Source organism: Prosopis cineraria, unplaced genomic scaffold (assembly GCF_029017545.1).
Source record: "Prosopis cineraria cultivar Desert tree isolate PC_DT_omini unplaced genomic scaffold, ASM2901754v1 PC2, whole genome shotgun sequence".
NCBI lineage: Eukaryota > Viridiplantae > Streptophyta > Magnoliopsida > Fabales > Fabaceae > Prosopis > Prosopis cineraria.
In genome coordinates, this window is record NW_026555333.1 from 25,502,345 (window position 1) to 25,516,726 (window position 14,382).

Here is a 14,382-nt window from a genome sequence, read left to right on the forward strand (position 1 = left end):
CTGAGGGAGAAGCTCCAAGTTGAGAGCTGTGTGAGGCGTCGGCGTGAGGCTGAGGGAGAAGCTCCGAGTTGAGAGCTGTGTGAGGTGACGGCGTCGGCGTGAGGAGTCTTAGGGTTCAGTGTGACTGAGAAGCTCCGGTTCACTGTGACGCTGAGACCGAGTGGCGAGTGGCGACTGAGATTGTGAGAGCAGGGAGAGAGCTGTGTGCTTGAGTTGTGTCTGTGTCAGTGCAGTGCGTGAGGGGCTGAGGGCTGAGGAGTAAGGACCGAGACGGCGAGACTGACACGGCTGAGGGAGAGTGGGAGACTGGGAGAGCCTGAGATTATTCAATTTGGATTTTGGACTTTGGAGTGGTTTGGACTTTGGACCGAGTGAGAGTATGAGAGATTTGCTGGCCTGGCACCTGGTGGACTGGACTAATTTTTTTTTTTACATTATTATTTTATATTACTTAAAAAAAAAATAACCGGGCTTGGAGGGCTTGTCCGGGCCCGAGCCCTTTTTTACAGGGCTTATCAGGGCCAAGCCCTCAAGCCCGGTTACTTTAAAAAAAAAAATTTTTAAAGCCCGAACCCTTATTTAAACAGGGCTTTCAGGCCCGGCCCTCCAGGCCCGGCCCTTATTCCCGGCTCTACCTAAAAGAGTCAACTCTTTTTTAAGTTCCTCGCCAAGGCCATCAGAACTGCCGTGCGAACAATTGACTTCCACGCTACACTAAAAGATATTTTTTTCCCGCTCCACATCATAGCCTTATCCACGTGTCGCATTGTCGAGTTGGTGTCTTTTTCAACATTTTTTTGTTCATGCTTCCTATCATGTGTGGGGCAAGAAGCTCAACATAACATACAAGTTTGGGAAAATTACACCAAAATCATACAAAAGAGAATTTATTATTAATAGGTTTCATAAAATATATAAAATACTCATAAATATTCATTATTCAGTTATAAATGCACTGAATTTTAAATTTATAAATATTTTATAAATTTTATGAAATTTATTAATGATAATTTTTTTTATAAAATCTAGATATAATTTTCCCTACAAGTTTTCCGTTAGACTCTAGCGAGGTACTACTTTTGGAAGCTAAACAAACTTTTGTTAGTTTTCTAATCCCTGTAATCCTTTCGTTAGCTTTCTCGTACTCTTGTTGCTATGTAATTTTTTGGGAAAAAAGCATGTGCATGTGTTGCGTATATATGCAGATGACCTCCGTGATATTTGACAGTAAGAAGAGATCAATTAATATATTTATGCAAGCAAATTTCTTGCGCTTAATTTATCCATTATTTAGCTGAAATAATATAAGGGAGAATAATTGATAAATTCATCTAAAATAAAAAAAAAATAATTTAATCTCATGAAACGTAATATTGATAGTGAAATCTCAATGGACTTCTTTGAGATTAAATTTAATTTATTTATAAAATTATTTCAGTACACCAAAGTTGTGATTTTTTAAATCATTTTAATTATTGATATAATTAAATTTGCAAATATTTATACCAAATTTATAAATAATATAAAATCCGTTGAATTTTACTGATAGAAAGTTATAATTTTTTTTAAATTGTTTTAGTTATCAATGAAATCAAAATTGTAAATACTTATATAAAACTTGCGAATTATATAAAATTAGTTATAGAGAGATACTAAAATAATTTTACATAAAAATTTAATCTCAAAAAATTTTTTTAAGACCTCATGTCATTATCACATTTAAAGAGATCAAATTATCATTTGCCTATTTTAGAAAGATTTATCTATCATTATCATTATCATTTTACAATAAATCAGTTATCAAACTTATCTTCCTATGTCCACCATTCCAATTTTTTCAGATACAAATACATTTGTCTAATATTCTATAGGGGCAAATACAATAACAACCCTTCCATTTTGCTAAAATTACAATGGTCTTTTCTCTATTTTTAAAACCTATACTTTAGGCTAGTCATTAGCATGGTTAGGAATGTGTTGTTAAAGATTATAAAATACTTTTTTTATTTTTAATTATGTTAAAAATTTTAAAATTATTAATTTGCTTTTATGATCTAATTGTTTACTTTTTCTATCCTATATATATATATATATTTAAATAGGAATATTTTAGTTTAACATATGTAACTTAATAGTCAACTAATGGTTAGATAAATGAAAATAAAATATTAAAAATATAAAATTTTTTTGTGTTTTATAATCATTCATATTAAGGGAGTTTCTTTATAAGTTTAAAAAATTGAATAGAGATATATGTAATTAAGATAAAATGAAGGGAAAGTCAGAATATTTTACTCTATGATGTACTATTAAATGAGATCAGGGGATTGGAAATAACATTTTTTTATTTAAAAAATATGAAGTCTCCACAAAAGGAATTTTATTTTTTTCAATGCATATTAACTCTATTAATATTAATGGCATGAAATGTTTTTTCTTTTGACCGAAATTTCACGTACACCATTACTCGTAAGTCGTAAGTGCTTGCATGCCTAATCTCACTCACTCAGGACTTGGCAAGCATGAATTTCTTGAAAACGAATTCAAGGCCGGCAATTGCGCAACTAAATATTTAAAAATATGTATATTTTAAATTTAAAATTAACAATAATAGAAGTTTCAGATTCAGTGTCGCAGCTATTTTTAACAGCGCGATTCTGAATTCTGTTTTTGTGATTTGTGATATTCGCTTACCCTTTCTCTGCTTCTTGTTCGATCAACAGTTTCATCAGCCATAGCCATAGCTTGAGCTTCCTTCCTAGTCTTTTTTGGACTCAGATTTGTTCTGATTCTTCTCACTGAAAGTACAAATCAGTTTCTAGTTTCCACAACTGCGGCTCTTTTCCCTTTCTTCTAGTGTTGGACACTTGATAGAGAGAGAAACTGAGTCGGCCTTATCCTCCGCACCACTTGCGTAGGAAATGGAGACGCCCTCCTTTGTTTCCAAAGCGAGGACTGCGCTTCATTCTGCGGCTGCGAAAGCGGAACGTGTTCTATCGGACTTGAAATCTGATCGAGGTTTTACTCTGCTGACACATACACTTGTTCATTTTCGGCATTTTCCATTAGAAGTTTGTCGTAATCGTTTCTTGTATATTGTTGCCACCCTTCTTTCCAATTTTTTCCTTTTCCAAAATTTCTTTGGCTAATTTTTTTTGTTCATTTTGGGAAAATCTAATTATTATCTATTAGCGCTAACCCAATTGTTGATCCGTGAAGATCCTGATAAACAATCGCCCAACAATTTGACAAGGGAAGAAAAAGAAGAATCTCCTCGGAGTGAGGGCGAGTCAAAGGTAATGACAATTAGAGTGATCCTTGTCCGCCTGTTGGCTGTTTTGAATTTCGACATAGAAGAAGCATTTTACTATTATCTATAAACTCGGGTCCTTACTAACAAATAAAAAAAAAAAAATTTTTGCAACGCAGTATCCGACTTCTTAAATTCTCAGGCCGAGCATTTACATTTGCTTTTCTGGCTGTGGCAGCATGATAGTGCATTTTGATCACCGACTAAATGTAGAATTGTTTGTTTTTATGATGTTTAAATTGAATATCAAATAGGAATTGAAAAGCCTGATCAGGTTCCCCCACTCCCCCTCCCCACACACACACACACACACACACACACAAAGGGTTTCTGACAAAGCATGAAGAATCTTTCCCAATCCCCACTAAAATTATTGTAAAAGTATTTGGTAGCAGTCTCCTGATTTGTTAGGATGCTAATTTCCAACCAGTGATAGTTCCACCCTGAAATGTCTCTTAGCTTCATGATGATTGAGACACGTTTATTTGTATTTGTTGTTCTGTCTAGATAGTTATTAGGCAACATCGATCCTAAATGGAACACTAAATTCTTACACTAGTGTTGGATTCTGATGGTGCAGCTGCGCAGCGATTTGAAAAAGTGGAGACCTCCACACATAAGTATAAAGCAGGATTGGCAAGATAAAATAAAAAACATTCGGATAGGGAGAAAGGAGGTTGAAGACACGGATAAAGTTGGAGATACAACAATGACTTTTCCATTTTATGATGAAAATCTGTACATCTTGAATATGAAAAATGATATTGAAAGCAAGGTAAGAGGAATTTAAACATTTTTAATTCAGGGATTTATGCTTCTGTTAGTGATATTGAGTGCACATAAACTAATCTCATCGTTAAGTGGCTGTTAAGTTCTTTGAGAAAAGAATATTGGCATGTTTGTATTCATTAAATGATTCAATTATACAAATGGGTTGCTTTGATGATGTATGCTAAAAAAAAAAAAAAAATTTAGGCTTCTGAAGCAACACCCACAGTTGAAGGCTTGATTGCTGCAACAAAAGACCCCATTCCTCCATCATCTGTGCTGAGGCAGTTGGCAGTAGCTGTGGAGTAAGTTATACTGTCTCACTTTTAACATTTTCCGGCCCATTAGGCTGCCACTTCTTATTATACTAAATTATTTACTGTTGCAATTTATTTTGAAAAACTCTCCCTATGTTTATAGCTGGTTCCAAACCCCCAACAGCCAATGTAGAACTTTGTTGAATCTCACATGAATATGAATAATAGACGCAATTTATTTTGAAGAGAAAGATTATTAAATTGTTTCCATAGTTCATAAAGATTTTCATCTTCTGATACAAATAGACCATTCTCTGAAAGTTGCAGAACTTTTTTTCCAGGGATGGGAGGAGAACAAGGTCAGTTAAGGATTTCACAGCTTCATCTGCAAATTCTTCTCCTGCCGGAGACAAGGGGGGCTTAAGTCTCCAAGCAATGAAGGCTTTAGTGCTCGGTGAAAAGGACGAGAAACTTGCCATTGACTTTATTAAAGATGAAAAAATTGGTTTCTTGATTAATTCTCTGTTTGATCCAGGTATATGGATGTTAAGGTGGCTTGCTGATAACGTAATTGTATTAATGAACTTCTTTGTCAAGATATAAATTTCTTAATGCTTTATGTGGTGATCTTTCACTTCCGTGGTAATATTTGCAAGATATTCGCAGAGGGAGAATTCCTCAAGAGGAAGATCAACTCTAAATCAGAGGAAAATTCCATAGCATCTTTGTCAAGAGATATTCATGGGGCCCCTCCTGAAAGCATTGTTGTCAAGCTAGCGGAAATCATTGGAAACTTCAGAAGCCTTCAAAAAATGGCTTTGTTTTGGTGCAGTGTTGTTGTTGAAGTATGTTAAAATCAATAAAAGATTGTTGTTTGTCATATTGTATGAACAATTTGCGATCAATCTGAAATTATAGTTTTAATTTTCTTTCCTGATCCTTATGATTTATGATCTGTTGTATCCTGCTATAGTAAATGTTTATTTCTCTTTTTGGTTTTTGAGGTGTTGTAAATGCTTTACCCCCCTTGTTATCATATGTGTTTTTGGACAATGTTGTCTTATCTTTTTCGCTAGGTCTAATATATTCTCTTTCCACTTCCCCCTCTCTTTCTTTGATGGCAAATAAAGACTGAGTAAACTAAACAAGCACACATTTGGTTAATATTATGTTCATTGAGCATCCAAACTCCTTTTGAAAACTTCTCAATGCTTTTTGATCATGACAAGTTGGAAAGTGTAGCATTTTATTTTTCATCATTCTTTTTTTGATAAACTTATTTTCACCATTCTATTCATGAATGGCAAAGAAAGTTTTGCCATTTGAGTTTCTGGTTTGAAGTTGTAATTTGAACTGATTAAGGATGCAGTAGTTCTAGTGTTTTATTTATTTATTTTTTGCCTTAATTTGCCGCTGTAAGTAATTATTTCCCCTCCTTTTATGCAGCTGAAAAAACTTTGGTCTGAGGAGCAACACATACCTGGTGTGCCTCTGGATGAAATTCCAGATCTTAGGTCATGTCTTCTATACCAACAATTTCAAGTAATTAATTGTTGCATCTCTCGGAAAAGGCGCCGCTATATTGCCACTGAATCTCTGGACTCTTTGATGGAAAGCAGTTCAATTACCACAGAATCAATGGACCATCGTGATAGCATTCCTAAAGCCCCTGTTTTATATGCTAGATTAAATACAGGGGAGCTTGTTCTTCGACTGGGTGCCGATCGCCCATCAGGGGATCTGACATTGCTAGAAACTGGCGAGCCTGTGTACTCTCCGATCATGCAGGTTGGTTTGATTACTGCACTAAACAAGTACCCATTTCATGTTGCTCCTATAATTGAAATCTTTTTAACATTAACATATAGGAAGGACCTTTGCTTACCGAAGATCTAATCAAAGAAACAGAGGAGTTTGTGTTGCGGACTGGGAGGTTTGTTCACTAACTGAGATCCATCTGACCCAGTTTATTTTGTTAAGATCTAAACCTATATATAACATACACGAAATGAAACCTAAAGTCACTTGCATATATCTCAAATTAAAGCTTTGTGACTTAGTTTTAACAGTCATAAGTTCCTTTCTTTCAGAATGCAATTCCAGTTTAGTTTTATTCTTCCTGCTAACGCAAATTAAAAATAAAAGAAAAAGATACTTGGCTCAAGTACTGTTATGAGAGAATGCTGAAATTATGGTATTGCTTCCTTGTATTAGATTGTTACTGTTGATCAATCTTGTCATCTGATATGTATATTGAAAAGTTTTCACCCCCATGCTTGAGCCAATCACCACTGGGTCTTTGCTTTTTGTTTTACATGGGTCAAAAAATTGCAAGATCTTCTCTTTGTATGATCAACGGTGACGGTGGTCATGTAATGATATAGTAATTGTTCAAGTTAGTTCTTTTGCCCTTGTAAATGTCGCAGGATGCAAATAAGACAGCCTTATAATTAGGTATATATTATTCTAGTTAGGAAACAATGAGCGGTAGATTATTTTGTTTTAGAAGTTTATAATCAGATTACATGAACTGAACCCACATGTCGTTCTACCTTTTGTGAGATAGCATTCTATTTTTGGCACCATTAATGTTTACTGAAAGAGACTTTTAAGAGGTTTTTAGATTTTCAACAAGGCTGAAATAGTATATCATTTGCTGCTGTATAACTGGCCTTTTCTTCCTTTCCCTGTCTTCATGTAGCAATTCTTTTTCGCAGTTCTACTTTGTCTTTTCTACATTAGCAAAATTTTTTTATGAATATCTTCTGAGTCAATTATATTCCATAGGAGTAGATGTTAAAAAAAGTGGAGTTTATGATGTTTTGCATTGAAGTCTTATTTCTAAGATGACTTTTGTTTATACATACACGCACGCACTCACACATCCAACTCACGTTAACAATGGGTCTTCCTTTCTTGTGGCATAAAAATGGTGAAGTCTTGGTGCTTGGCATGTCAATTCCCTTTTTGCTTTGTAACAAACGCGATTCTTCTTGCGATCAACTGGTAGTATAAAATTTTATGTTGTGATGTATTGATAATCATGCATCTATTTCTTACAACATGTGCAACTTTTAAGATTGGCTCGGGCATCTATAATTGATCCATAAAGGATAGTTTACATTTTATTTCATTGAAAATATAATAACTTAAAATTGTGTCACTTGGGTATTTCTTGATAAGTTTTCTTATCTTATATGATCAGTGTTGGTGCTGGGTGCTCTCAACTTCTATCAGATATGCAGGCTTTCAAGGTCAAGCCTTCCCTTGAAGTGAACTTTACCAAAAATCTAAATACACGTGACAATTTGAACATGTCTATTGTTTTATCTGATTACTTTTTACTTACTAGCATGATTTAGGCAGCCAACCCTGGTTGTATTTTGGAAGATTTTGTGAGATGGCACTCTCCTCCTGATTGGTCAGAATGTGAACAAAATACTGAGGCTAAAGATTCTTCTGATGTTGGTGACTCTGGTGAGTCATTGTCCATCAGAGGTCAGCTAAGTCAGCGAATGCAAAAAGAAGGTGCGGTACCATATTTTTTAATAATTTATTCTTGCTTATTTCTGCAGCTGCTAATTTTTGTGGTTGAAAAATCACCATCACATAAGATTGTGAATGTTTCTGCTTGGACCTAAACTATTACTTCTTTGCACCTTGTCTGCAGTGAGAAAAAGATGTGAGTAATGCTTATATGATTTACGTAGATCTTGCTAGACGTTGTAATTTGCTCAGCTGTCAAGAAAGGCCTGCTGAGATTACCATACTACACGCTGTTTATGCCAGAATTATTTTGGCACTTTTATGATTTAAACTCAGCTTGTTTGGCCTTATCTTAATTCCTAATTGAAGAGAACATGGAAAGAATCTTATATTTCTCTTATCAATGGAATGGAATAAGAAATTTATTAATTTATTTTCTTGTGAGATTCAGTTGGCTATTGCATAATGTAACTAACATGTGTCTAGGCCTTTGCCAAGCAATCCCATAAACACTGCCTATCTCCTTGGAGAAGGGGTTGTGTCTCCACTCTCTCCATAACTCTGTTCTCTTTTTCTTGTGTTACTCTAAAGGTAGGATATCTATCCAGTCAATCTCTTAACTGGTTCAATTGTTTCTCTTACTGTTTCTCCACTTTAGTGAAGGTTTTATATTAATATATATATATATATATATATGTATGAAATTCAAAAGCTATAGTATATTTCTTGCCCTGTCTTCTGGAGTTTTATGTGTCACAATTTGTATCGTTGTTAACTTCATGTGGATTGGACATTCATTTTTCTTTTCGCTATTTCTTAACCCTTCATTGATCTTCTGGGATCATTTCAAATAATGTCATGTCATATCAGGAAACTTCATTGCATGTTCATGGCAGGTAATTTGTGGCGCGAACTGTGGGGAACATCTAAACCTGTACCAGCTGTTAAACAGACACCTCTTTTTGATGAGGATTTGGCAGTGTAAGTCTAAGTATTAGTTTGGCTTTTATAGTTGAAGCTATCTAACTTGAATACTGTTTACATTCGTTTGTAGGGAGGGCATCCTACGTGCTTTTGAGGACATCCAGCCTTCCGAACTTTTTAAACAATTGTTTGTTTCTTTGGTGAGTTCTTTATTTTGGTTTCCCATGATGGGGATAGAAAATAGTTGCCAGCCATTATCAACAATCTTTCAAAGTAGTTATAATATTCAAAATAGTTGGGTAAATTATTCTTTTATTTAATTCACCTATTTTTGCAAATATCTGATGGTTGGAAGATGTGGTAGGCTTGGCATGATGGAGCCAATTAAGAGTTACACAAATTTTTTATTTTTTGGTAAAAAATTTGGGTGAGTTGGGTTCTAAGAACTGATCAGGGCCAAGGTATACCTTTAGGTTCAGTTAACATTTATAAAGGCACTTACAGATCGCTCACCAATAAGGTTCTTACATTAGTAACAGGATTTGTTCCCATGACTTTGTGGGTTATAGGTCCAATCCTTATTAATTAGACCAATTTTTTGTTGGTTAAACATTTTCTTTTAATGTGAGATCTAACAGTAGGGCTGAGTGGTTAGACTGTCATGCCAATGAAACAAGTCTCCATCAAGCACTATTTCCTGTTTTCCTGTAGATTTTCTATACCTGCAAAGTGCAGGTTTACCTTTTAACAGCTCAACAATAGATACAAAATCAAAAGAATATTTCATGTTATTTTAGTTTATGCCTGCATGTTAAACTTATTGAAGTGATTCTCGAGATAAACTCCATATAATAGCTGGAAGTTACAAAATAAATTAGCACTGTAGTATGTCTTCTAATGAGGGAATCAAAATAAATACTTTATATGTGAAACCTTCAGTATATTTGTTTGCAAAGAATAACATTTGCACCTCTTGAATAACTTCCTAGTATCACTGTAGATCCCAACTTTTTGGATTAAGGAAAGGAGGTGCCTCTATTTCACGTCATTAAAGGTGACAGGATGAAAAAATGACCCCCGACATTAGACCATTTTCGGGTAGTGTTAAATACAGTTGCAAAGTAAGGCCATAGTTTTCTAAAAATTGTAAAGTGAGGAATTTTGACACAAGGTCTTGAACCACTTGAGAGGAATATCATAATGTTTATGGTTATGCGATCATGTGTACCTTTGTGATAGAAGTTCAGCCTGTTTTTTTCATTCTTCAAGCATGTTGACTAGACTGCAGTTATGTGGATGCAAAAATATAAAAATTCATGTCAGACGATAGAATCACTAATGTACTATGTTAACCATATTCTCTGCTTGGTTTACGCAGCTTGGTTTAGGATTTGCAATCGCTGAGCCTTTGCTGTCTGGTAGCAGTGATTTCTCAAAGTTGTTCTATGACTGCAAGGAGTACCTAGTTGTCACCTGTCAAAGCAGCACTTGGAGTGAGAAAATTGATGAACTATGCCAGGTCAGTGCTTGTGGAATAACGGCTTAGTTCACAATGCAATGTAGATGCTCTGAAAGGTCTGATAAACTATTTCGAGTTGACGCCTTGGTGAAATAGCCGATTTGTTTCTGGCGTAGTGAACTTCAGAAATTTTGGTCTCCTTTGGTTGTTGGAAAGGATGAGAATGGGATGAAATAAAAAATGAAGACAAAAATGAACTACATCACCCTCCTTTTATGGGAAGTGTGATAAAACTAAATATTTCAATATCACAACATTGAAAATTATTGCATCCTTCACAAACCTCAGATCTTACGAACTAAATTATCCTCTTCTTTCATAAATATGGTTGACTTATCTTTCCTCTCTATTATGATCATTTTATTTGTCTTTTTTTTTTTTATTCCATTTCATGGACATCATTTCCAGTAAATAAAAGGGCCTTTTCTCTTTAATCTATGCCAAGACTAATGATATATAGTCTGGCATATAGGAGTAACTTTGTTGGTCTGATCAAATTGTAAGAGTTTTCTTTGTAAAATACCTCCACCTGTAAACCCGTGGGATTGAAAATTGATCTCTGAAGGCATGTTGCTATAAGTATATCAATATTTAATGGTTATGTTCCTGGTATTTAGGTATATCAAACAGTGGAAACAATGTTAACAAATCCTGAGGAAGCGCTAACGATGATGAAGCAAGCAGAAGAATCAGCTAAAACTACCGGCGAATTGAAGCGTCGGTTTAAGAGGCTAGGCTTTATCTTCAGTGGCAAAGATAAACCTTGGAAAAAACCTGGCTCTGAAGACATGATAGACTCCGAAGACAACCCGATTCGGCAATCTTTTTCAAGTTTCTTCGACAGCAAGTCATCTGTATTTTCAAAGAAATCTTTAAAATTCAGAGACATTTCCCCATCAGGGAAATCTCCCAGTCCCGCGAGTAATCAGACAGTCGTTTCGGCAAAGCTCTCTTGAGCTTTCTTCATTTCATTGAGGATGAGCAAGAACAACATGCTTTTCCTTTTAATTTTTTTTTTAATTACCTCTTCCACCGGGTAACTGTAAATTTCCCTTCTCTCTCTCTCTCTCTCTCTCTCTCTCTCTTTCTTTCTTTGGTTTTTTTTTTTTTCGGGAAACTCAATTGCTGAGTTCTTTTAGTGTATAATACTCGTCTAATCACAAAAGGAATTCAAGATTTTAGCCTCTTGTCTTTTATAAGTTTGAATTAGCGGTGTTGATTTGGTTTTATGAGATTTATAAAAGGAATATTCTAAAAGTTCCTGCAGTGTAAATGTACAATGTAATTTAATATCTTTGAATTAGTTTTTCTTAGTAAAAACGATCAAATCACCAAAGATTGATCATGTTTACGGTAACTTGTAAGGGGTCTCGCAATAAAATATTACCGAAAAGAATTTTTTTTATTCAAGATGCATGATCAAATCAACAAAGTGTCATGTACGTTGAGACATTTTGTTTCGGTACTGCCGAATGTTAGTAAAGGAATATCAAAATAATTAATGCTTTACATAGCTAGTTAAGCGTCTTATAATACAACTAAAAAGTGTTTTGTAATAAGGAGTATAATGTAATATTTTAATGAGTTTATCTTTTGTGTACAAGACCACAAAATCAACAAATATTTGCATATCTTCTGTTTATTCACTAATTATAGACACACTTGCACTTTTCTGATCTTTTTTATAAAGTGCTTTCGATTACTTCATTGAAATCATGAGATGACTATTAATTCATGAATTAAACTTCCTTGTGCTTTGTATTAAGGACAAACTTTTTTTTTTTTTTTTTTCTCTAGAAGATGTCCTATAAGAGGGGGGGGGGGGGGGAATGTGTGTGTAAAACTAGCGTACTCCCTTTTGTGTTACTTTTGAATAGGAAAAAAATCATAAGGTAATTTCCATAGATAAATAATGCTAAAGACTTTCATAATAACACCAATCTTAATCTTGCATTGGTACATAAACAGCTAAACACCACAAGTTAAAAAAAAAAAAAGAATTTGCATTTGAAGTGAACTTAGCATATGCCAGTCTACCTCTCTTCGGTTGCATTTACATCGTTAACATTCTGATCTTCTTTTACCTTGTCAAATCCGAAATACTTGGAGATGAGCTCTGGCACTATGAAATTTGCTGTGAAGTATAGGCAGAGAAGCAGAGCACTGCAATGGAAAATAAAAATATACACTTAATTAATTAATAAGCATTTTAGAGAATCTCCGAGTTTTTTCTTAAAAAAATACATACAAGAAAAAAAATACAATTGTTGGTTTCGATACTTTTAATGTATTTTGGTATTAATCCCTGTGTTTTTTTTTTATTTTTCCGTTGCTACAAATCCTTAAATTTGATATGTTTGCAATGTTAGCCTTATATTTTTAAATATGAGTATAAAGACTTAATAATAGTTAACGCATATATAAACACTGTTACTTCTGATGTGGCTTATTAAAATTATGTTGAGTTGTATAAAACATAAGTACTAAGCCAAAAAAAGAAAAGTAGCAAAATCCTTTAATTCATAATGAATGAAATTTCAAAGGGAAGAAGACATGACAATTATAATAGACAAGCAAAAAAATTAGCAGCCGTTTTACTCATACAATGTTCCAGTCATTATAATATTGTTAACTCAAAAATAGAATTAACCGATATACATTAATGGATTTAACTTTGACAATAACAATAAAGACTAACATTACATATTGATGAGACTTAGTTTGAAGGAGGAAAACAAATATAGAAACCAATACCAAAATACTAAAAAAAAAAAAAAACAGGGATCAACAACTCTATTTTCCATATATATAATTAGCATTAATTAGATGCACCAGGATGAGAGATTCTTTAGATGAAGGGGGTGAAGGAAACAGACCTGGTTTGGAGGAAGACTGACATGTCGAGGGGCTTGGGAGGAGAAGTGGAGGCTGCAATTATAACAGAGGAATGTGGAAGAGCCTTCCTCATAACTGGGCTTTGTGAAGCAAAGCGAAGGCTCTGATGAACAGTTCTTGTGGGAAGATTATTATTGGTGGCGAAAGGACATGGCAGATTGGTATGGTTGCTTCTAAGAAGCAGGGTAGAAGAAGAGAAGTGTAATTTCAAAATGGAGTTCATTAGAAAAATTGGGATGAAATTGGAAAGATCTCCTTAAGTGAGTAATTAATCTGTGTTGTGTCTGTAAGTGTGAGAAGCTTTTAATGATATTGTTTCAGCAGCAAACTGAGACTTCATTGGCTTCTACTACGCCGCCCTTCTTAGCTCTGGATAACGTTTTTGGAGGTCGCAGATATTTTTTTCTCATTGAAAGCGACCCATAGGCCACAGCCACTCCCCACCACCCCCCCAAAACAAAACCCTCTCTCCCACTCTCTCTCTCTCTCACTCAGAGTTTTTTTTTTTATCTTTTTTTTTTTGCCCGACCACTTGCACTTTTTTTTTTCCCTTGGCCAACAAAGATATTCATTCATTGAAGAAGAACTTCTTGCACTCTCTAACTTCCTTTGTTTAATTGAAAACTCAATCTTTTGATTTTTTTTTAAAAATAAATTGAATCCCTTTATGCTACTTTTTATTTTACTTTTTTTAATCAAAAAATGTTTAGATGGGGTGAGTTTTGAGAGCCTACAAAGACTAGAATATATATATATATATATATATGTCAAAAAATACTAATAAAGATATATGCAGATCGCCTATCAATAAAAATAGTGTATTTGTAACAGGATTTGAACCTATGATTTTGCGATTTGAGTTAAGTCTTTTACTAATTGGATTAATCTTTATTAACAAATCTCTTTGCTACTTTGCCGCAAGAGGAAATTGCATCAAAGTAAATTATCCATGTAAAATCTAGATAGCCTTTAATTATATATATATATATATATATAATGAATCTTTGATAAATTATTATTTTTACTTTATGAGAAATATCATACAAATAAATTTATAACTGAGTTCTTTAAATGAAAATTAAATATTAAAACACAAAATATGTTGTTAGCAATAATAGAGAATCTGCATACATTTAATTGAATAATAAGAACGATTAGGGAGAAAATTATGTTTGAGTATAATGGAGACATTCTTAATTTTCTACTTCATATATTCTTTTCAT

The 14,382-nt window shown here is 33.9% G+C and overlaps 2 protein-coding genes across 2 annotated transcripts; one reads left to right on the plus strand and one right to left on the minus strand.

Moving 5' to 3' along the window:
• Positions 1 to 2,633: 2,633 nt before the first annotated feature.
• Positions 2,634 to 11,445, plus strand: LOC129303138 (uncharacterized). The gene is made up of 14 exons (XM_054942233.1): positions 2,634 to 3,018; positions 3,220 to 3,296; positions 3,891 to 4,085; positions 4,286 to 4,383; positions 4,677 to 4,870; positions 5,002 to 5,180; positions 5,782 to 6,123; positions 6,204 to 6,268; positions 7,541 to 7,589; positions 7,698 to 7,863; positions 8,718 to 8,802; positions 8,876 to 8,945; positions 10,124 to 10,264; positions 10,882 to 11,445. The coding sequence occupies exons 1-14, from the start codon at positions 2,922 to 2,924 to the stop codon at positions 11,218 to 11,220; spliced, it is 2,097 nt and encodes a 698-aa protein (XP_054798208.1). The 5' UTR covers positions 2,634 to 2,921; the 3' UTR covers positions 11,221 to 11,445.
• Positions 11,446 to 12,138: 693 nt separating this feature from the next.
• On the minus strand, positions 12,139 to 13,499 carry LOC129298587 (uncharacterized). The gene is made up of 2 exons (XM_054937011.1): positions 13,141 to 13,499; positions 12,139 to 12,427 (listed from the first exon to the last, which is right to left on the minus strand). The coding sequence occupies exons 1-2, from the start codon at positions 13,380 to 13,382 to the stop codon at positions 12,298 to 12,300; spliced, it is 372 nt and encodes a 123-aa protein (XP_054792986.1). The 5' UTR covers positions 13,383 to 13,499; the 3' UTR covers positions 12,139 to 12,297.
• Positions 13,500 to 14,382: the final 883 nt, after the last annotated feature.

Bases quoted from the DNA above. Each gene is read 5' to 3' on its own strand.
- LOC129303138 (XM_054942233.1), top strand. From the start codon at position 2,922: ATGGAGACGCCCTCCTTTGTTTCCAAAGCGAGGACTGCGCTTCATTCT. The intron at 3,297-3,890 runs GTAATGACAATT...CTGATGGTGCAG, and splicing joins GGAGTGAGGGCGAGTCAAAG to CTGCGCAGCGATTTGAAAAA. The intron at 6,124-6,203 runs GTTGGTTTGATT...ATTAACATATAG, and splicing joins TGTACTCTCCGATCATGCAG to GAAGGACCTTTGCTTACCGA.
- LOC129298587 (XM_054937011.1), bottom strand. From the start codon at position 13,382: ATGAACTCCATTTTGAAATTACACTTCTCTTCTTCTACCCTGCTTCTT. The intron at 12,428-13,140 runs GTCTGTTTCCTT...TTTCCATTGCAG, and splicing joins TCAGTCTTCCTCCAAACCAG to TGCTCTGCTTCTCTGCCTAT.